At 39.8% G+C, this 23911-nt stretch overlaps 1 protein-coding gene across 1 annotated transcript in view; it reads right to left on the reverse strand.

Annotated features, from left to right (window-relative positions):
• Positions 1–2620: 2620 nt before the first annotated feature.
• MAP3K9 (mitogen-activated protein kinase kinase kinase 9) overlaps positions 2621–23911 on the reverse strand; it is a 53149-nt gene continuing 31858 nt past the window's right edge. The window contains exons 4-11 of the mRNA XM_059819577.1: positions 19510–19658; positions 15895–16070; positions 13016–13256; positions 11714–11836; positions 10806–10959; positions 5852–5964; positions 4367–5182; positions 2621–3102 (exon numbers count right to left, since the gene is read on the reverse strand). Of these exons, the coding sequence (XP_059675560.1) occupies positions 2621–3102; positions 4367–5182; positions 5852–5964; positions 10806–10959; positions 11714–11836; positions 13016–13256; positions 15895–16070; positions 19510–19658 (2254 nt within the window). The remainder of the gene's footprint in view (positions 3103–4366; positions 5183–5851; positions 5965–10805; positions 10960–11713; positions 11837–13015; positions 13257–15894; positions 16071–19509; positions 19659–23911) is intronic.

Consider the following 23911-nt stretch of genomic DNA (forward strand, 5'->3'; position numbering starts at 1 on the left):
TTTACAGCTGTCTTGCCTGCCAGGAACTTGACAGAAACTTTACGGTTCACTTGGTGAAAGCAACTGGCCAACTATCAGAAAGTTTAGTGGGCTGAGTTAAAACACTGTGACCTAGAAAGGTAACCTCCCATTCCAAGCAAGTAAATTTATTTTAAAGATTTCTGTTTGAATGGAGCTATTCCAGGTGATGTCTTTGCAGAGCAGATGATACCTCCTACGAGATTTGTAATTATACTTTTTGGATAGAAAACATTACATCTCAGAACAGCTGATCCAGTTTTGTTTCAGACTTTTTAAAATGGTAAGGGAGACTATGAATAATAGAGAGTTTTAATCTCCTGCTTTTAAGTCCCTCTGACACAGCGTCTGTCTGGGCTTTCCTTGAGTTTATTTCTATAGCACAACTGAATTGAACCATTTGTTTTGGTGGGGTTTACCTTTTTTTTAGTCTCTGGATCACAAACTGAGTTTTCAGAAACGAAAAGCAAAGGATGAATGCTTAAGAAATCAATAATACTGAAGGTCTACACTTAACAAAAGTGTCAGAAATGTAAGTTTTCTTTTTGAAGTATCTTAGCCCCACGTCAGAATACCTTGCCTGCAGAGTCAACAGTCTATCCAGCTTCAACAGCTAGTGTAGCATCATTAAGGCTAGCTCCGGAGCATTCAATGGGGAAGGCAGCAGAACGTAACTCTGCCATCAAACACGTTTCATGAAATGTGATAAATAAGAAATGTGTGACCTTTCTACACGAAAACATACTGTAATTGCTTAAAAAAAAAAAAAGGGTGTGCTTGACTAATGGCAACATGCTGGCTTTAGCCCTCAAACAGAATTAAAAAACCTTAAGTACAGTACTTACCCACACATGCTGGTTTTTAACATCAGGTTACAAACATCTAAACACACAGGTTGTCTGTGTTTACAGCTTCGAGAAAGTATTCAGCTACGCTGCCTTCACAACAGGACTGGACTGCCCTAACAGGTTGAGCACTGCATTGGCAGCGCTGTCAAATCAATTATTTGCACCCAAATGGTCAGTAGATTAGCAAACTGAGCACAGATCTGTACAAAAAGAGTGAACAGATATGCTGTACCCTGCAATAAAGCAGAGTACCCTATTACACTCATATAAAGGCCACATCCCTCATTTATAATGCCAAAACTGGGGAACAGTGAAGCTCTCATTAAAGCCAATAAGATATACCTGCAGAGGCACAGACACACTTGCAGTCTCTGCACAGAAGATGTGAGCATAGGCACACCCTATTTGTGTGACTTCGTCCTTCAAGACAGGGGTCTGTTCTTGCTCAAGAGTTAGGAGTTTCTACATATTTGAACAAGAATAAAGTTTTACTTGTCAGTAGTGTCTTTCACTCAAAGATCTCAAAGGACTTTATACCTATGTCCCAACCCCTCCCCGCTGTGAGGTAGGTATTACTCCTATTATTTACAGATGGGGAAATTCAGGCACAGAGGTTACATTATTTGCCCAAGGTCACACACTGAGTCAGTGACAAAATAAAACAGAATCCAGATGTTCTGATTCCTGTTTGCACAGTCAACTACAAACAAGTCTCAATTTCAAAAGAGCCTTAAACCTATCAGTGTGCATAAGGACAGTCTCGGGTTTCAAGGGCCACTCCTAAAAAGCGTAAGAAAGAAGGAAGAAAATAAAGAGTGAGGGGACACATAACTTACTTCTCTGCAAGCCAACACAGCTTTAAAGAGTTCCTGCTAGTTCCTTTCCCAAAGCTGAGGCAGCTTGACTACGAGCCTGGGATATAGGGAGTGGGAAAAGGAAGCTGATGGAACCAAAGTTTGAAACAAAAAAGCAAGATAGAGTAAACAGCCATACCATATGTCTTCATCTTTTTGAAAGCACAGGGTCATAGAAAAATAGGGCTGAGAGGGACCTCAAGAGATCATTGAAGTCCATCCAACCTGCCTTGAAGCCAGGATCAACTACACCTACTCGTTCCCAACAGTCTAGTTTGTTCTCAAAGACCTCCAGCAGTGGAGAAGCCATGCCCTTCCTCTACAATCTGTTCCACCTTGCACTATCACAAGAGCAAAAGAGGACAAATGAGTCTAAGATCGCTACTTCTGCTCCTTCAGTGGGGGTACCATGATTCCCAGGCCTATCTAATGATGTGAATACATTTCAGAGAAGGTAGTCTCCAGATATTTACTTGTTTCTGTCCTGGATTCCTTGGGAAAACATCAAACACTGGTGTCTGCTGTAGTGTAATATTTGAGTTTTGAAAATACTGATTAATACCAGGATAGATACCAATATACTTACTGCAAGTGCCAAATCCTACAAGGTCAGTAACAAAGACTTTGATATGATAATTTTAGCTCATTGCAGAATCAAACTGCAATAAGAGGGCAGGGAAAACTACAGAAAAACCCCACAGCAAAAGTCAGCAGCTCAGAGTTGCCAAGTTTCATCCAACTGCAGACAAAAATCAGGCAGTCGAACAACATATCTTCAGCAGAGGCAGCACCATATGATCTCTGTAGCATCCCTCCATCTCATCTGTCTTCAAAGTGCATTCTCAGTGCAAAAAGTAGGATTGAATTTAGAGGGGCTCATTGTCCCCAGTGGATTTCATACTAAGACCAGAATTCTTGCTTGAGTTCATATGCTGCAGCTTTGTGTGTGTTAAGTTCACTTCTGCATAGCGGAATGGTGCTGTCCTGGCTCTGCCCCTCAGCATCTATGTCCAACAGTGTCCGCTCCTCTACAGGAAGACCCACCTGGAAAGGAAGCAGTGCAGGCAGTCCAGGTCTCTCTTCTACAGTGCTGCTGCTACTAGCAAAACAAGAGTCCAGATTGCTTGGAGTATCAGTACTTGAACTGTTGGCAGAAGATTCACCCTTGGCGTTGCTGGGTGACACAAACCACCAGGGATCAAGCCGCTGCCGACTGGCTGCAGGACGTGGCCGGGGCAGGAACTCCAATGTCTTGGGTCTTTCCAGTGTGGGGTCCTGCTGTGCATTCCATCGTCTCGGGGTTGGAGGAAAAACAAGGTTGGGGTCTGGCAGGCGAGGGACCTCATTGGGATCTCTACTTGGACTAGGTGTTTTTAATACACCTATCCAAAACAGAGAACGTAAGAGAAGAGGGAAACATGTTAGATGTCGCTGCTAAATGGTTCCAACAGATCTTAGCTTATTGTACGTACACTGTGAAAAAATTTTCAAAGTAGAAAGCCTCCATCCAGAATCTACAAACTCTGTATCTTCATGATTACACCAATCTGAAGTCAATAACTGGCTTCTTTATCCCTACCTTTCTCAACATATATTGCAAGACACCTGTTTCACTGACCTAGCACAAGCAGCAAGTTTTGTTCATTCCCTCATTTGCTTTCTTCAGTTTTCAGACTGGAAAGCATGGATTTGACCTCCTACCAGAGGCGAGGACTCTCCAGTTCCTTTGGAGGGCACATTACCCATTAACAGCTTGAATGGATCAGGGAGACACTTGCACAGCAGGGTATGTGACACCTGTTTGCAGCAAGCAGGACCGACTTCCTGGAAGAGCCATTTAACACTACCTACTGTGGATGCTTCCTGGTTTGTTTTCCTTTAGGGGTGGGGGATGCTGTTTGGCAGGGTTTTTTGTGTTGTTTTTTTTTTTTATATAAACACAACAGAAAATTTTAATGAGTATTGTTAGCTGCATTAACCCACATTTTACTGCAGACTGCCATTCAACAGACAACCTCACAACCTTACCATTGGGAAAAGTCTAATTAAAGCAGATTTTAATTTATTATTCTAGTCCTTTCTTTTTTTCCTCTGAATTACTAGGGCAAGAAAAGAGGAAAGCATTTTTTAAGTTATCAAGTCACAGCCACTCCCAACGACTGCAACAGTGAGAACACTACCTACCCAGGAAGATCCCTCTTGCTTGCAAAGGTATAAGAGCAACAGTGGCACAGCCCCAAACTGCTTTAGAGATCCAGTTTTCACTGCGTTAAAGATCAGAATTTACTTCAAAATTGTAACAGCAATACAAACAAGTGTATAAAGGCAATGGAGATAGAATCCCAAGGAACTGTTAAAAATGCACAATATTTGTACTTTGGACCATCTTTGTCTAAGAAACAGTACTACGCTCTGCCTCACAGCACAGGGGAGCAGAGAGAGTTCCTTAGCGCAGAGATGCTGGAACAGAGACCATTACTGCATTATTCTGTTCATTATTTGTGTAAAGATAGCATCCATAAGCTCTTTTTGTGGGCTGGCCATCACAATGGATGCTGTATAAGCAACATGTTTACTGCCTAACAAGTAATTATACTGTTTGGGTCTTTAATCTGAAGAGGAAAAGGAAGATGGCTGAAAACCTACCTGCTCCCAGTGCTCCAGTTAAACAGCTACTGGAAGGGCATCCACTGGTTGGGCACCCATTGACAACTAGTCCACTCCCTTTGATGGCCCCATCAGAAGGTGTGCGCCTGTGCCCGCTTTGCTGGGTGTGGGAAGAGACCGTCACATGTGTGGGAGTCAGGGACTGGTTGGGGTCTTGCTTGAACCTCTCGATCTGGACATTGACTAGTGGGTTGGTAATGGCTGGCAAGGGAGCCTTGACTGTCACTGGGCTCACAGGCATTTCATACACCACAATCTCATCACTGTCTGAGCGCAGCAGGGACCGGGTGGAATTACATTCGGAAATGGAAGACAGGGAAAGAAGGGTGAGGGATGTGGATGGCTCGCCTAGCAACAACATGGGATCCTCTTTCTTGAAGATCTTTCGGGAAGGTGGACTAGTGCTCCTGCGTGGGCGTCCAGCTCGCTGGAAAATGCTGTCACGCTTCTTTTTCTCTTCCTTAGGCGCCTCTGGCTCCTCCTCAATCAGCAGCTGACACTTCCCTGCTTCTAACAGATCAAAACCCAGGCCTGCAGCAGCCAGCACTGCTCCACAGCCAAGCAATGCAACCTCACATCGCTTGTGGTGGGAGCCACTACGTTTGAGGCTGTTGGTGGGTGTCAGCTGTGGGGTACTAGTAGCAGAGTTCACAGGGGTGGACTCCTCATTGGCATCACTAGAAGGGCCATCCCAGTCTTCATTCTTCTGAAATGGGATGCAGAGGTATGACTGATTGTGCCCAGGTGAAGGGTGCACTTTGCCCTCCCCATTAAGACATTCACTGTCTTCATCATCTGGAAAGCAAATGAAAACACACTTTGCATGGATGTAACATTTTCACTGGCAAATTTTGCTGTCTTACAAATAAACATGAAAATAAGCTTCTCCTCAGAAGATGCAACTGTCCTCATCACAAGCATCATTCACCAACTGCCAAATACTCATAGGCCATTGTCTCCAAAGCAGATAGGGTAAGACAAGTAACTGGAAACACTATCAAAGCGAAAGAAATTAGTGACACATTAATCTTTTTGGGATCAATTGCAGAACAGCATTTCAAAAGCAACCTACACATCTTAGTTACTTCTAGAGTGAATTTATATGTTTGGGAGTGAGGAGCAAAAGGCAGGAAAATTATAAGGATCTCTCCTTGCAAGTGAAGGTGTAACCATGCTGCACATCTAAATATCATTAACAGGAAAGGAGCTGAGAGATAGCATGGAGCTAGAGGGGAATTAAGAGAAGCTTGTTAGCTTAACAGATAAGAAGCACAAGCAGAGAGGTGAAGAAAAAGAAAATCCAGAAGGAGAAAGTAGTTACTTCACAAAAGGTAAAAGAAAAACAGATACTGCCAAAATGAAAACATTGCTGTAAGGTACCAGGTGAAGGTCAGAAAAGGAGAGGTTCATTCAAATGGGAATGGAAGAGGGGATGAGAATACAAAGTCCAGGGAATTCCTTTACCCATCTCCGCTAAGCTGGTGAATCCTGGAAAAGCAGGCACAGTTCTCTGGATCTTCCCGAGGTTTGGTGCACTGGACGACCACTGTTTGTATCCTTCTACCAGAGCTTTCAGACTGAAATAGGAGAAAGATGGGAGAAAATGTACCATGCTCACAACCAATTTTCATTCCCCTCTTCCATATTCTCTATTGCTCTACTTAGGGTATGCATGTATCCATCTTAATTACATAGATTTGAAGTCGTCCCATGGCAAGACATTTAGCAACATCTTTATAGCACCTTAAAATACAAAAAAAGTCAAAAAGGCCCTCCCTCATTTGTTACACCGTGGCAGTCAAGAGACCTCTGCTGATAACCAACAGCTATGAATGAAGAATAATAGAAAGCACCACTACAAAAATCAGATGAAATGTTTTCTTTTTAAACCAAGGCAAACATACCATGGCAGGTAAAAAACAAAGTGCTCAGCAGGAGGAGGGGAAGAATATCTCCAAAAACACTTGCATGTGAAATACAAGTGAAGAACGAAAATCAAAGATCACTCACTGGAACAATAATATGCTAAAGTCATTGTAACAGCAAAGTAATGCCTCTATATTATAAACCCCAATATTTCTGCTCTAAAGAAAACATGCATTGAAATACAGACAGTTAAAAACATAAGTTCTAGATTATGGAAGACTAGGTAACTAAAATTATAAATAATGTCATTGTTTCTTTTACTTACAGACAAAAACACCCCAAACCCACAAAAACAAACAAGTGAAAAACCCAAACCCAAATCCCTACTTTGACGTCACCTACGTTTAAAGGTATGTCACCAGGCATCTGAGCTTAGTAGTAGTCCCTATTCATAGGTATTCATTACCATCATCCTATTTGTTCCCTGCAGTACTTTCATGACATCAGCAACAACTTTAATAAGCAGCACAACTTTCTGACATATCAACACTCAAAGTTTTATTGTTCAGTTATCAATATAGTCTGAACTGGGAGATTTCTGGTGCCTTTCTCCAAACTCCAACATGAAACACATTGTAGTGTTGGTGGAAAGCTAACATACACTTAGGATAGACAGAAATTGAATGAAAGGAGTAAAAAGATCTGTGGATAGTCTGGATGATCTCAACTGGACACACAATAGCATCAATTTGTTATGGAAAGAACAGAAAACTTAGGAGATGAGACCTCTTCCAGCTCCATTACTAACTTGCATTGTTCTTTGATAAGACACATCTCTCATTATAGTCCTTTCCTTACAGAGAAAGAAGGATATGAGCATATAGAAGTTCTCTCATGATTCTTATTTTCCACCAGAATCACTCCGCATTTCTAGGATGGTTTCCATCGCAGAATTTCGAAGTTTTATTATATCAGGGTTTTTCACCTTGGTATGTATTTTTCCTCTATTCTCTACCTAATTGGGATGCCCTACTTGTCAACAAACTACATTGCTATAACAAGATTACAAGGTCTAAACTTAATTCAGCACATGTTCAGTTGGTTGATGAGCATGCTATAGGCATTACATTAAAAGTATCCTGTGCAGTTCTCAATTATCTTGAAAGTCCATCATTTTCCCCCCATTAACCATTCTAGCACATGCAGTACCCTGCTATGAACTTGAATCCAGACAGCACAGTGCTGAATCGTACTTGTCAAGACAGACAACCACATGGTTTTACAACAGAGATGTAATTCAGTGTGTGGGTCTGTTCTGATTTACTCTCTCCATACTATACTCAGCTATGTAACACAACCCAGCAAATAATGTATGTTGTATCTAAATTATCCATGTGTACAACATGCATAGTTAGGATAAATACTATAAATAGAGCAGCATATTAAGGGAAGGCTGGTGAGTGAAAAACGAACCATGTTAGCAGTGTTATCACCTCCAAAAGTAAATGTCAAAGCTCTTACGATATGGGTAGACAACTACTGAGGAAGGGGAGATTTCCATGGAGCTGAGAAAACACATACTCCGTTCTCTATATGCAGAGAAAGCAAAGTTGTAAGTGATAGGCAGCAGTAATCTTCAGTTTAGCCTTCACTTTGTAGTCATAGTTATCTAAAGGGTCTTGGGAATTGCCCTTTATTGTACAGCAGGGCACATCAACTTAGTTTGCTTCCTTATGAGTTCTCAGAGCAATCTTCCCTTGCAAAAAACAGACTGAAGATTTGCTGTTACTGACAAAGTGCAGCTCAATCTGAACAGAAAGATAAATAGTTACCAGAGTAATTTCAAGGCCTGCTACATTTGCCTCAAGGTTATAAAATCTCCATCCTACCCTTTTATTTTTCACTCCTCTCCTCTCTCTTCCCCAAATTATAAGCAGACCCTGAAGACCTGTGCAGAGCATAGCTGCACATCCTCTTAATTAGACAGTAGTGTGCATTTGAAAACAATTCAAAACATGCTGACTTAAGAGTACATTACTATTACAGCAGTATTATCTGTTATTGCTCCAAGGAAAGAGCAACTGGAATGATCTGAAAGCACTGGCGGCAAAACTATCTAATTCAGTCACCGGCATGACAATTCAGGAACCTAAAAACTTCTTACCTGTAATCTATTTGGATTAAATAACAGGAAGGTTATTACTCTGTTTGTTGTATTATGGTTGAGTTACTTCTCTGTTGCCTTTTTCTATTGGGAAGTCCAAAGCACCTCTCTTTAGGAGTGATAAGGTGACAAGGCTCATTTGCTCGGGAAATTGCAAAAAACTTCCCTACAACTGTAAGATGGCATCTCCGCTACCTTAATACCATTCTGTAACACCATGTTGAGGCATTAATACAATACTGTTATGAATAAAAAGTGTCTGTTCCCAGGCTCAGCCCTATTTAGCTTGCAAGATTTTAAGAGATAACTGCTAAAGGACTATGACTACCCCACAACCAGTGCCACCTTCCGTAAAATCAGTAACACCACCAGCGTGAAAACTTACACAAGGTAAAGATCACCCATGCCATAGTAGCAGTCTGAGACTAATCAATGCCAAGTTTAAGGACAAGTAACACTTCACCATATATGCTTGAGAATATATCATAAGATCACAAACGAACTGTCACAACACTAATCCAACATAAAACTTCATCCAGTCTCTGCAATTCAGCACAGCAACTTTCTGCTGCTGTGCCTATTCCTTATGCTCAAAGATAAATGCAGAAGGGTGAATAATCACTGCATGATCTTTTCATGACCACCTTTACTTGAGGTTAATTATAGGTCAGTTTACTCATGCTAGAGAATTTCACTGCAATTCCCACAATGTAATTCTTGCATAAATTTGGAATTACCTCCTGTGCAGAACACATGGAAAATGATGAAAGAGATGAAGATTCAAGTTCTCTTGATCTCAGAGTCATGTAAGCAGCTGAAATAGCAGCACTGCTACTACCAGAACAGTGTCATGGAAAAGACTTGAACTGGACTTTTCCATCCTAAGTTTAGCTCTTCACTTTACCCCAATTTTTATCCCCCTACCTTCTAAAGTTAGAATTAAAAAACACTAAAAATAGCAAGCACTCTATCTTTTGAGTCACTAATGTTTACTGAAACTCTGCTCCCTTTAATTTAAAGTCTGCAGTCTGGCATGATCTCAGCAAGAAGCACTAGTTCATTGTATGTTAACCGTACTGCCCCCTCAGCGACACTATCATGTTTCAGTTACTTTGCAAAATGCCATAGCTATATTCAGTCTCCCTGGAAAAGATGATGAATACTATAGAACATCCCAGTTGTAGAGAGAACAGGATAGTTTTAAGAGCAACCATGGTTAGCAAGCAACTCCTTTCCAGCTGTCTATGCCCAAAAGTAATTCAGTGCTTCAGACTGCACAGCAATGAACAGAAAACTGAAGAGCTTTAATCCCAGAATTCTAAGAACATGATTTCAAGGTAGAAGTGTTTTTCTACCAGCTTCAGTGATCTCCTGCCCTTTTATATAATTAATTATTGTAAAGTGTGACATCTGTTTTAATTCTGTATGATGCTATACTTCAGCTATAGAATAGGTAAAGCATAGTCAGCAATCGAAGAAGCTTCCTCCACATTGCACTGTTAACATGTCAAGAGTACCTTTGAGGAAGAACAAATTTTAATGTCATTAGAACACTTAGATCCAGGCCCTCTTACAGGGGACTGCAATAATGATGCATTACGTAAACATCTGTTTTCCAGGAATTTCACAACTGAGCACATAACATGAAAGATAAAATTTAACCAGTTTTTTTATTTTCCCTGCTAAAAATATGGCAAGAGTCAAACTATCAATTTAGCAGGGGAAAAAGCTTCAAACTCCACTAAAAATCACAAGGCATTCAAACCTCTTAGAAGATCAAAATACTCCTATGTTTAAAGCAGCATTTAAGCAATGATCCATTGGAGTCCTGGTAAAAATAATTCTCACACACAAAAAAAGAAGCCACAGAACAAGAATCTATAGAAATAAAGGTACAACCTGTATGTCTGCAAAAATCACTTTCAGGATGTATTCACTCAAGGTACATGTCCTTTTCAAAAACCTGAGAAGATATTTGCCTGGCTCTACCAGATAATTTAAATAATAGTATTAAAGACAAGAAAAAGCACAGCTGAGAATTGTAGAAGAGAAGTAGTTTCAGATATGATATGGAACTACAGAAAGTTGAGCCTAAAAACAAAGAAAAGCTACTAGAGAAAGAGTTTTGCACAGCTAAGAAGTTCTACTGCTTAAAAATGCACATAAGAAGGTAGCAGGCAGTGAAAGCAGTCAGTCAGTGTTGGACCTCTAGCAATGGACTGAATGCAATGCAGTTTTGTAATCTGTTCTGAATCTCTAACATCTCTAGTACAACAAATAAGTTTGGAAGCAGAAAAGTGTTTGCAAGAGGACAGGCAATCTCCTCTGAGCCAGCTCATAACCAGTTTTAGAACCTGGAAACCAGGCTGGTTCCAGGCCTTCTCTTACCCATCTTCTCCTGCACCTAGCTCCTTGTGACAAAGTGAGCTTGGCCCCCAAGTGCGTCCCTTTTTCTTCTGTCCTCTCTTCTCTTCTTCCTCTCCTTCCTCCTTTGGAAGGACTGAGCTTCGTCCCCACGTTTTACTGCTTTCAGCAGGAGTCACTTCACAAGTGGGAAGAACAGTGGAAAATGGGAAAGAAAAACAGATAAACAAATTAAAGAATTGGCTCCACATCAACATAAAGAATAAAACATAGGCTGGAACAGGAATAGCAATGAAAACATCCATTCAGCCTTCTTCCCCATAATTCTGACCGTTTACAACCAGATCCCTTCAAAATTAGTATAGATAGGCTTTACAGCTTTATTCCATCACTGGTTTCTCTTTTAGAACAACCAGTTTGATACCAGACACACAAGTGTCATGATATCCAATACAAACACTACACATTAGTTAAAATCTCTTTCATACTTCTAATACATGCTTGTCTGCCTAGTTCTGTTATTATGGGAACAGTATTTTCATGACAAGCGCCCTTGTCTTTCTTTCCTTCTAACAGTAACTTAATCCACTTCAATAGTGTTTCACAGATCTATTCTGCAAATTAGTATTTTTAAAAATTTACCTGTACACCTAGGGAATGTATTTTCTATCAAATCAAACAGCAATATTTCAAGAACTTGGGTAAGTAAGGTTCGGACTCCAAAGAAGGTGATACTCCCCCTCCATCACCAACACACTACATTTGTCCCTCTAAATGCAGGGCACAAGGCAAACATTTCAGGAACTTCTTTTTTTTTTTTTTTTTTTTTTTTTTTTTTTTTACAGTCCTGTCCTAGATGTGGAATCTCGGCATCTTAACCACGCTGACAGACTGCACATTTCTCAAATTCAGTACTACATTGAGCTCCTTACACTGTATGGCCCTGAGTCTGGGAATAATGGTAGGACTTGCTGGAGGGCTGGAGCAGCTACTGATCAAGCTTTTCCTTTTATCCATCGTTGGAGAAGCCTGCACAGTGAATTTATGCTGGAAGTCTGTTTACCAAAAGAAAAAGAAAAAAACCAAAACAAAAGTAGAAAGACACAGTTAAAATTCTTTTTTTAATATAAAAAAAAAATAAAAATTTATGGTAACTTTCAAAGAGCACAATTTACAGGATCTACATAGAAATGAAGGTTTACAGCTAATTGCTATCCCCCTGTCATACACGCAGTTACTTCAGATCAAAGATGTGTGCTCACACTCATGAAGATGTATCTTCTTAGTGTATGTGTGAGATACATACATATACACACATAGATCCCCATGTTCTGACAGACGTTTATACCAAAGTATATCCCTGTATAAATTCCTTTCGCCTTATCTCTCAGTTTCTTAAGTTAAGCAAAACCACCAGCAACAGGTGTCTACAGACCTAAAGAAAGGCATAGTTAACGTGTACGTTTTATTATCATTGCTCTTCTGAACAGCCAATCTCTCTCAGAAAACAAAGAATATAGCATAAGCCATCATGCTTGAGGTAATGATGAGCCTTAGGTAATTTACAAAACCCACACTTTTGTTCTTTTAGAAATTTGAATCTCCATACAGAATCCACAGCAGAAATGCTAAGGATTCAGTATTTCTGAAAATCACCATCTTCACTCTTAAGAGTGACTTCTCTGACACCTCATCAATATTTAACATTTCTTCCAGAAGGGTGGTATTAGAGGTCACCTGTGTGTTAATATGAGTTCACATATGAACTAGCACTGTAGGGCTGTAGTCTCACAGCTATCAATATATTTTTGATAATTTTTAGATTCCTGCACCAAGAAATCCAGTAGATTATGGTTCTGCTGCAGCATTATGTAAAATATTCCCAGAGCAAGAACCTCCATTATTTTTTATGTACATCCTTTATTAAACTGATCATTGAAACCGATCAACTGAACGTTGGACTGCAACACCAACATTTTTACCATGAACCATACACAGCCATTGACTAACGAACATGTAACATCTCAAATTTACTTCTGGCCTTCACACTTGGAACTTTGGGGAATGCTAGCCACAAAGGCATCAAATTTAGTTTCTTGATCCCAAAGAGGCATGTTTTCCCAAAGTACATCCAATACTTTCTAATGCATACATACCAGTAGAAAGGAGCTACCAAAGCTACAGGTTCACCTGTTCCTCCTGTTTCACCTGAAACAGCTTAACATGTCACCAACCTGAAGGCAGGCTGATATGATTGCCATCTTTTAACTTGAGCCTGTTCCTCTTGAACTTCCCCATGCGTTTCTTCACCCGAGGCTTCTCCTGACACAGCTGGTGGATGATGATGTTGAGCTCCCTTTCTAGGATGTCAATCTCACGTTCTGCCAGCTCCTGTTCCCGCCTTCGTAGCAACTCCTCATGGTTCTTCTGTTCAACAGCAGCACGCGTCAGCTCTTCTTCCCATGTGCGCAGCTCCTGCAGGGAGATAAGAAAGGAGAAATGAAAAGCTACCTTGTGACCTGTGGGTTAAGATTAACATTACCTATTCTGAAGGTACAGCAGCAATGACTTGTGCTCACAGCACTGCTAGAGCCACTGTTTAAAGGCTCTGCTGAAAGCCAAAAATCTAAAACAATCCTCAAAACTTCTGTGCTTGCCATTCAAGGCCCTTCATATCGGTATTAAAATTTGGACGTTGGCACTTGTAAGGCCACACCTGGAATCCTGTGTCCAGTTCTGGGCTCTCCAGTACAAGACAGACATGGACATACTGGAGAGAGTCCAATGAAGGGCCATGAAGATGATTAAGAGACTGGAGCATCTCTCCTATGAGGAAGGGCTGAGAGAGATGGGACTGTTTAATCCTAGCAAAGAGAAGGCTTGGGTGGGGCGAAGGGGGATCTTATCAGTGTATATAAAAACCTGAAGGAAGGGTACAAAGAAGATAGAGCCAGGCTCTTTTCAGCAGTGCCCAGTGACAGGACAAGAGGCAACGAGCAAACATTGAAACACAGGAGATTCCCCTTGAACAGTTTTTAATGTGAGTGTTACTGAACACTGGCACAGGTTGCCCAGAGAAGTTGTGGAGTCCCCCTCCTTGGAGATATTCAAAAGCCATCTGGACATGGTCCTGGGCAACTGGCTGTAGGTGACCCTGCTTGAGTAGGGGAGTTGGACCACAGGACCGCCAGAGTTCCCTCCAACTTTAACCATTCTGTGATTCTGTGAAAAAGCACTGAAACCTAAATTCAGTGTCATGAGAAAATATGCTGGATATCCAACATGAACATGTTTACAAGAGCCATTGGAGAGTACCATGCATACAGGAACCCATTTTGCAAGATTTATTCGTAACATTGAAAAGAACTAATCCTTGCTTTCCGGTTCAGTAAGTACCTATGTTAACTTCAGTACTGACTTAAATTGTTTAAAAATTGTTTAAAAAATAACCTTGCCATCTCATGCATCATAAACCAGCAAAAAAACGCAGCTTTAACATAAAAATGAAAGAAGAAAACATCATCAGGAGGTCATTCCCATAATTTTCCATCAAGCATGGCTGCTCCTTAAGCAAAAAGATGCACAAGGCAAACGTTGCAATCTTTCCCTTATTGACAAAATGAATCAGCTGAAATTGTCCTTGAGATCTCAAAATGTCTCCTCACTGCACTCCTCTCCTCTCACCACAAGGACAGAAGAATTCAGGACTCATAATAATTATCTTCAGCTGGCTAATTCCACTGCAGAAAGTAAAAACTGAAGAACTCAAGTTAAACTTCATATAGATTATCAGACAGATTTTAGTTTAGATTTTTTTTTTTAATATATATATATATTTTTTTTTTTTTAATATTATCATTGTTACCTGTCCCTTCACCACAGAGGTTTGGTACATTTTACTCATGAGGTGAACAGGATATGAAATTCTCTTTCCCCATTTGATTTTTTAGATTTTTTGATTTTTTTTATAGGTTGGAAAAGACCTTTAAGATCATCAAGTCCAACTGTTACCCTAGCACTGCCAAGTCCACCACTAAACCATTGCTACAAAGGAACACAGTACTCAAAACCTGAGGGCAGTCTAGCTACTACTGTTTGGTCCTCTGTTTGCCTGTTGAACTTTCTGGTTTTCAAAAACTGTTCCAACACCGTTACACCATGGGACAACAGCAGCAGAGAAATGCCTATTAGCTATTTTATTTTTCCCCAAAACTACTATAACATGTGAATAGAAATGTTTTAAGTATTGTTATAGGATTTCTCTCCCCTGCCCCAAGGTTTCCTGTTCTTTCTCTCTGCCTCCTAAACCCAATTTCTGAGCCCAAACCAAGTTGGCTGCTTATTACGAATTTATTTTTAGGTAAGAGACTGTGAACTTAGAAAAATATTATTACTTTAGTGATGCCACTGCAGTATTTCATACCACCAGCTGTAAAGACAGTCTCTGTAAGGACCTTAACACAGATGCAGCAAGCTGTGCTTTCTGCAAGTATGCTTGAAGAAAACTTCAGCTTTTTCACTTCTACTCTTTGAGGCTGATGGTCACAATTCCTTTTATTCCTGCTAGCATTTTTCTTTCCTGCTATTTACCCAGATGGACTTCAATTATAACAGTTACTGGACCCTTCCGCTGGTAGCACTCATGTTTATTATAGTCTATCCACTTTGGCTGTGCTCAAAACCTGCAAAACACAAACCTGACAGAACCAAAGCTGCGATGTTTGCTACAGTATGTATGCTGAAACTACCCCTCCTACTTTTACTGTTAGCAGTTATCATTGGGCTTCTCAATTAAGATGCTAACAGTGAAATAGTTATCAGATGCATTAAACAATTAAGACAACTCATCATAGCAGATTGCACAGTGTATAATGGAGGCTCACTACAATATTAGAAAGAGTAGCAGCTCAGGATGTGGATATTTATTTTACTCATGATTCTGCCCTTGTGTGCATCATAACCTGCCACTGATTTGGGAAATTATTAGAAGCTCCAGTAAAGCACATACAAAATTAACTCTGGGATGCACTAAACAAATGATCCCTGTTTGAATTATGAAATGGGAAAATTATAATGCAGACAGCACAAGCATGGAGTGTTTTTCTCTACTTACCTTTTCTTTGGCTCTGAGCTGATCAAACATCTCTTGGATCTCTTGTTTCCAGTCTTCCTGCAGGGAGTGGAAGGAATCTTTGGGCATTTCAAAGAAACCAGACTCTTCTATGGCAGTGAGATGGTCTAGGATACTGGCAAAGGAAGGTCGTGAGTGTGGGTCAGGGTTCCAACAATCTAGAATAGGACAAAGACAAGCAACTGTTAAGTATCTCTTAGTATGGAGGTTTGAGAGGCTGAGTAGTACTTTACTGATCCCCAGTGGCTAAGAGTGGCATGCACACTATCTGTGTTACCCCATCTCTCTCGTTTCTCACTTGCATTGACTACAGCGCAATCATAAGTCAAGTGTGGAATTCACGCTTTCATGCTTATACAACATCCAACATCACTTAAGATCTTGAACTACCTGGTCTCTAGGTTCTATTGCAATAATATGCCAAGTAAAATAGAGGTTTACTAACTTTACAGAAAGTTACATTTTCAAGCGTATATTAAAAAATAATAAATAATTTCCTTAAATATTTTGCTTTAAATTGTATGCGCTCAGAGTGGAGATACTACGCAAGACCCTTGCAAACAGTTCTTTTATCACATTTACACTGCAGAGTTAACAGCCATACTGCAGAAGGATATCTATCAGAGTATGTCTTCCACAGAACTGAAAATCTCTCCTGCAAAGCAGACTGGGCATAACTTGAGTGAAAATAAGAGATTCGAGCAAATAATGACATCAAATAGTGCATTTGGAGTTTTCTTATTTTTAAGGGGTTTTTTTTATTATTTGAGAGAAAATTGTTGGATCAGGCTTTTTTCTTTTGCTTTTAAGAGAAACCACAGATAAACAAGCTTGTTCATTTACAATCTAATGCAAAGACTTACCCAATTACAGAGCTCTAAAAATGCAGAATTTAAGGTACCTATCTTACCACATGAGGCAACTCAACTAGCAATAGTACAAAAAGGTACTCCTTTTACAATGATGGGAATTGAACATTGAAAACAGAAATAGAAAATGGTATAAAGTAACATCTCAAGCCACTAAATCATTAGCATGTTTTTAGAAAGCCATTAAGTCAAAATGTTTGACTTCGCAACACTTTTGAATAGGAAATTCTTACTCATTCAGTCCTCCATCTTTCTTCACCCTTATTTCTACTCCAGCAGAAAACATCACTTTCTCATTCTATATTGTCCCATACTGGCACTTACACAGGTTCTTGTTCAACAAGTATCCTTATTCTCTTGAGTACTGCTAGGTTCCTGCATGCCAAAATTTGAGAACCACCCAGAAAAACTTAGCATTCAAGTATATTTCTAAGGAATACAGCTTTTGTGCATGAATGGAAGAAACTAACACATAGGTTTCTCTCAATATGCTCATAGTATCATTGCTGTAAGTGGTCACTAGATTTAAGACACACATTACTGCAGCATGAGGCAAGGGTTATAAAAATGTTCTAAAGTTTCCTAGACCTTACAGTTGGAAAAAAGGAAACATTCTTTAAAAAATTTTGGTTATATCCTAGAAGACATTCATTCATCAACTTTGTAGACTGAAATACAGCAAGGCGCAGCTGTAATTAAAAATAAATGACACTTCACAAAATCTGTGCAACTGCTGAGGCTTGGTTTTGTAGGTTTCTTCTTTGATTTAAGCATCACTGAGATTTTGCATTTGGGATCTTTGGTTTCAAAACTGCTGGTATCAAGATGCTGCTATTTAAGCATCTGATCAGGTTCCAGGAGGCGTAAGCTGGAACACATTTGCGTTTATGGATTTCAAATTGCTTCTCTTATCAAAATAGAGAACTGAGGATGTTAAGAGTGCTCTGAAGGTCCCCTGCTGCTGACCAATTAGTAGCAACGGGTGATACAGCTGAACTGTCAGTGCCGTAATCCCTGCCTCTTTACCCCAAGTCTTAAGCACGGCAAAGCAAACATGACCCGAAGTAAAACAAAATGCTGCAGCCAGCCAAATGCATGAATGAGTGAACAGGATAACTATGCAGGTGGCCCATGGCTTTTATTTTCCCAGGCCTGGATCTGCCATTATTTGCACTAATGAGGACAGTTGTAACATACAAGTCTTTTCTGTGAAGAGGGAGAGTTCAGCTTTGTTGTCTCAGTGAAGACCACCAGGGCAGTAATTCAAAAGTAAAAGCAGCATTAGGGGAACAAGAGTTCATTCGAGATGGGAAACAGCCTGTTTGAAAACAGTTTTGGTGAAGGTGCAGAAAGTAATTGTTTTCTTGTTCTCTTCTCCCCCCTGCACATGGAGAAGCCAAGCGTTCCAAAGTTATGTGGGTGCTCACCCCCACGCTGCTGGGTTCAAGCACAGGCCATATGCCTCTACCTGAATTTCCCAATAGAGGGCATTATTTTTAACACCCGAAGCAGATACCTCACTTATATTTAAGAAATCCAGGGTCCTTGTTTTAGGGAATCATGTCAAAATAAAGTGCCCTGGCACAACACTGGGCTGGTAGTTCCATTAACTCTTTCAGATGCAGTTTCTTGCTTTACATTGCTTCCAAGCTACTATACCTGCAACTCTTGCTGCTGTTTACTATCCAGTAGAATATTTCTTTTTTAGCACAACAGTACGTGAAGTTTTCTACTTTAACTTAACTGAAGCCTGTAACCTACAGAAAAGACCAGAGAAATGCAAAAGTATTCTAAAAGCAGAGCAATCCATCAGAAACATTTTCTTGCACAAAGCAAATTCCTTTCTTGGGGCTAAAAACACCACCAGAGGCCACAGAATGTTCAGACTCATTCTTTGCTCACTAAGACTATAAAAAAAAGAGTTTGGTTTCTCTTTACCTCAGTTTTTCGTTCTGCCAGATAGGTATAAAAATGTTTATTACATATAAACACCTGGAAATCATTGGGAATAGGGGCACTGAAAAAACCACTAAAGCTACTACTGTGAGAGAGGGAGGGAAGAACAACTGAAGCTCAGGAGATATGTAAGTAGTTGCAATAGCCAGCAGAGCAGGGCACACAGGTACACCCCAAAAGCTACCTCATGGAATCCTTTCTAATAACTACAGCAGCTCTGATGACGAACTCCTATATTTCTTTCATCCATATGTAGCCCACCTTGGGCATGAACTATTTCCACACACAAAGCAGAAAATCACATCATTCTGCTGAAAATTGGGTTGTTTTCAAATGTCAAAGCCACATTTAAACCCTCTCCCTGAAATGTCAGTAGGATGAAGTTTCATTCCAAATCAATCTGACACTGCCTAGCAAGATGTTCAAGCTATGAATTTCAAAACCATTTGAAGACTTCAAACTAGAACAAAATATGTGAAGTTTTGGCGTTGGTGAGTCTTCACTACTAGAAAACAACGAGCTAGATGATGGCAGCAATAGCCCCCATTTTCCTATAAAGCCAGCTGATAAAAAGTGGCAGGGAAATTTCTTTCACATACTACTCTTGCAATAGAGTAACTGTCCCAGCACACTACCAGCAAGCCTAGCTCCCATAATAACTTGCACCATTTGAGAAATCTGTGCTCTTAGGTATCAAAACCCACGCAAGGAGGCAATGCTCAACAGCACTCTAGAAACAGCACAAACCATACTCACACCACAGCTGGCTTACCTTCCATGAGTTTGGCAAAAGGCTCTGGACACGTGGAAGGGATTGGAAGGGCAAGTTTATTCATGGCAACACCATATGCTACTGCAAGACCATCAATTCCTCGGAAGGGTACTTCTCCTGTTAGCAATTCCCAAAGCAGCACGCCGTAACTACCAGGAAGAAAACAGAAAAGAGAATAGGCGTTTGACTTTAACACTTTCTTTGTTAAGCAACAACAAAGTACCTGAATCTATCAGGATGAGTGTGGTACACTGAAGAAATTGCAGTTTTCTGGACAAGCTCATCATGGCTGCCAAGCTGGTGAAGTGCCTTATATTACCTGCTTTTTTAATAAGATTAAAATAAGATGCCATTTTCACCCTTTAGGCAAATATCGTTTTTCTCTCTGGGAACAATCTGAAAAACATTAACATAAATCTTCTAATTTAGCAAATTTCAAACCAGAACCCAGTGAAACTCTCAAAAATGTGAAGGAGGGTTGTGATTTTTAAAAATAAGTGAAAAATACTTCTTCAGAATTAAGTTGTTCCTAAGATGTTCTATGAAATATTAACTATGAAGTTACGGAAATAGTTCCAGGACTGTTCTCCCCCCAGGTATATGACAAACAACATATCCTCAGAAGATTCTATCTGCTTCTAGCAAACCTGAGCCAGAGACAGCTTCTTCATACTTAGTGACCAGACAGTTTTTTCTTCCATTGATCTGTCTTATTCTTTTCTGAGCCCATTTACCATCCATTATGTGTGAACATATGTTCCCTATTAGCTCCTTCCATGCCATCCATGATTTCATAGGCTCCCACTACATCCTGCCTAAATCATCTTCTTTCCAGCCCCCAAAATCCTAATCTAGCTAAATCCTAATCTAGTTACTCTCCTGAACAGAAGTCACTTCATATCTTCCCTTGACCTTGAGATCTTCTGTACCATCTCATTCCATTTAAACCTTTTATGTTGGAATGACCAAAATCACATAAAGTTTTAAAGATATGGAGACAAGCACAGTATTTCCTGTTTTATTCTTTATTTCTTTACTATTAAATTTTAATTTGCTGCTTGCCTTTCTGACTCCTTACAAAATGAGCTGGGTTACCCACAGTAACGCCAGTATCTGTTTACTGAATCATAATAGTAAAATTCAGAGCCCATCATTGTACATGTGAAATTCTCACATGGGTACTACTTTGTATTTATTACCATTTCATCTATTTTGTCATTCAGTATAGTAAAACTTTTCCTCAGCTCTCTGCAGTAGATTAATTTTTCTTACCCTGAAAAACTTGGTATCATCAACAAATGTTACCTAACCATTTATTGCTTTTTCAAATCACTTATGATTATGTTGAACACAATTCCCCACCAAGAAAACTGATTTATTCATTTAGTAATTAAGAATTGACTAAGTGATGGGAAACAGACTTGCCCTCTTTTCCCACATCAATTTACTTTCTTTAAAAGCTTTTGACGAAAGATTTTGTTGAAAGTTTTTACAAATCCAGATATGGTATAAGCAATCTTACCAATTGTCCACATACTCAGTAACTCCTTCAAGAATTTTCTTTTTTTCACAAGATATGATTTCCTTCTACAAACGCTGACTCTTCCCCAGATATGCTCATATGCTCACATGCTCACCAGCTCCCCACTCTTTAGTGCTGTTTCTACCATTTAGTAGAACTGAAAATCAGACTTGCTGATCCTCAGGAAGCTCTTTTAAGACCTGTCATCATGTTTGCGGCCTTCTATTTCTCTGGTATTAAGGCAGCTTTAAGCAACAGATTACACAGCACAGCTATTAACTCAGCTGGCTCTCTCATGTTGCTGTAGAAATCTTGGGTGCTACTGTAAATCCCAGCAATTTGTTACTGTTCATTCTATCAGTCAGTTTTAACACCTCTGTGGACAGTACTTCAGTATCAGATGTCCTCCAGCTCGGCTCCCTTAAAGAGAAATTTTCAGCTTAAAAAGCCTCTCTTTGCTCCATTCTAGCAGACACCAGTCACTAAGTTTTTTCTGCTATAGCCTTATCTTATTTGCACTCTTACATCTTGGTCATCTCTGGGCCATATGTTCTCCTGCAGGATTCCCACCTGTGCTGCATTTGAAAGCAATTTATTTGGTTTTAAGCTTTTCACAAGACTCTCCTCAAAACGCTTTTAATCTTGAGTGTTTTATGGTCAACTTGCCATGCCTAATTTTCTTCATTTGGATACAGGTTCAACCTTTTGAAGGATGTCTTCCAGTAGTCTCTTCTACATCGTCTTCTTCGTTCATTTAAAGTCTTTTCTATGCATTCACTCTGAGCATTAACATAGTGTCCTTAAAAGATATCCATGTTGCACATTCCCCTTTTGTTGTTTTTACACAAAATTCCTCAATGTTGTCGTTAATCTCCGTGAGATTAAACACTACTGAATGGACTAATTTCTCTTAAATGCTCTTGCAAAGATATTGAATCTAAGTATACATATATTTTGACCATGGTCATATTGTACAATTCTGAAGGCCTCCTAAGCACACCTGAAGACCAAATGAAAAACTACTTCTCTTCCTAAGAGCTCCCTGAATAGCTGCTCCACGAAACAGTAATTTGTGAAGCTAAAAGATTAAACTCTTGTTTCAAAGCAACAATTGCCCTATCCATTTGGGAGTAATCAAAATTTTCATTATCACAACCTGCACTCTTGCAATCTTCCCCCCACCCCACCAAGTCTTTAACATCCATTGTAACTGCTGCCACCTCAGTTGGACAGTCTTAATACTATTCCTATTTAGAATACAGATTCCACCTTTGCTGCTAACACAGCTACTTTACTTTATTAAGCAAAATATCGTATTTTTTTCACCTATACAATCTTTTGCATTTTGCCTATGTAACTCATACTCTTGGTATTATAATGATAATTATAATTGATTATTTAATGCCATCAAGGTTCTCAATTTCTTACTGTCTCAAGAGCCTCATTTGAAAAACATGAACAGGAGTTTAAGGATTTCCCATTTTCTTTTTGGCCTCCTAGGATTCATAAGACACTCAAAGAAAATGAATACTGGACTGAATATATATTTGGCCTGTCTAAATCTGATCGATCGTTCATGTTACTCTTCAGTTTGGATGCGAGTGTTGATATCAAAAGGTAGGAAAAACTACCAAGAAGTTGTGTTATGACTTTACCACTAGTGCTGGGAAACAGACTTGCCCTCTTTTCCCACTCTTAATGGAATGGTTAGGGAAGCACTATTGATGTGCTCAAAGCATTTCTTCTGCAGGTTAATTTGTAAAAGACAAAGGAATGGACAGAATAGTGTTTCTTCTAACGTGACACTAGATGTATATATTGCAGGAAAGATCACTTTGTTTCTGACAAAAACCAAATGCCACTTCTTCCTCACGTACCAATAGTTCATTGCGGAGAATAACTGCTTCCACAGAACTAGGGAAACACTGCTTTGTGTCATTTGAACAACAGTCATCCCAACTGATTAAACAGCAAGAAAGGTGCTGAACAGAGTGTTTTGCATTAACTTTCAAGCAGGGGATTGGTAATTACAAAGGAAAAAGCGAGAGACAGAAGAGATTTGTACAAAAAAGGTAGAGGAAGAAAGAATCAAGGGCCTCTCCTCATTCTCAACAGGGAGGAAGAAAAACTGATCAAGCTCATTTATTTTTCCAGCACTCAGTAGTAATTTTTGGACTTTAATCATGAAATGAACCATGTGACACAGACCATGCATCCAAGTCAACTGACACTTGTACGAATAATTAACCATCTCCCAGTGATCCAGTAATCCCTTAAGCCATTTAACATCAGGTTAAAACCTACATACTGGATTTTCAAGGAGAGGGAGGCTGGAGGTCTGCAGGATTTCCCATGTGATTTGGCCACCTCCCTTGTAAGTCTGTGAACTTAGAAGAAAAAACAGTAATTTCTTCTCACTGTTATTGTTCAATGGCATTTGTACCATGGCTTCCTCTTACCCATCTCCCTAGGTTCAGCACTTTACATAAGAAAGGAACTATCAGCCCAACAAGGAGATCCCAGCAACAACAGAAACTAGAATATTACTTTTGTTAAGAAAAAAACTTCATTATCATTTAATGGCTATTAACAGTTAGCATTTTGCATGTTATCGGACTGGCAGTTCCAGAGATGACATTTCCTGCTTATTTCACAACAGTCAGTTGTGTACACTTCTCCCACGTGAGCTTCTACTAATATTGCTAGTCAACACTTATCTGCAAGGTACTGAAGTCTTGCCAGTGCTTCATTACACGCAGAAGACTACAGAAGCCTGCAAGCAGTCAGCTGTGGATGGAAGTGCTTCCCAACACTTGATTCAAATGAAATATTCTAATGACTGAAGTTCCTACACCCACCGCTGAATGCCTGAAACATCCT

This window comes from Gavia stellata, chromosome 7 (genome assembly GCF_030936135.1).
Source record: "Gavia stellata isolate bGavSte3 chromosome 7, bGavSte3.hap2, whole genome shotgun sequence".
Classification (NCBI taxonomy): Eukaryota; Metazoa; Chordata; class Aves; order Gaviiformes; family Gaviidae; genus Gavia; species Gavia stellata.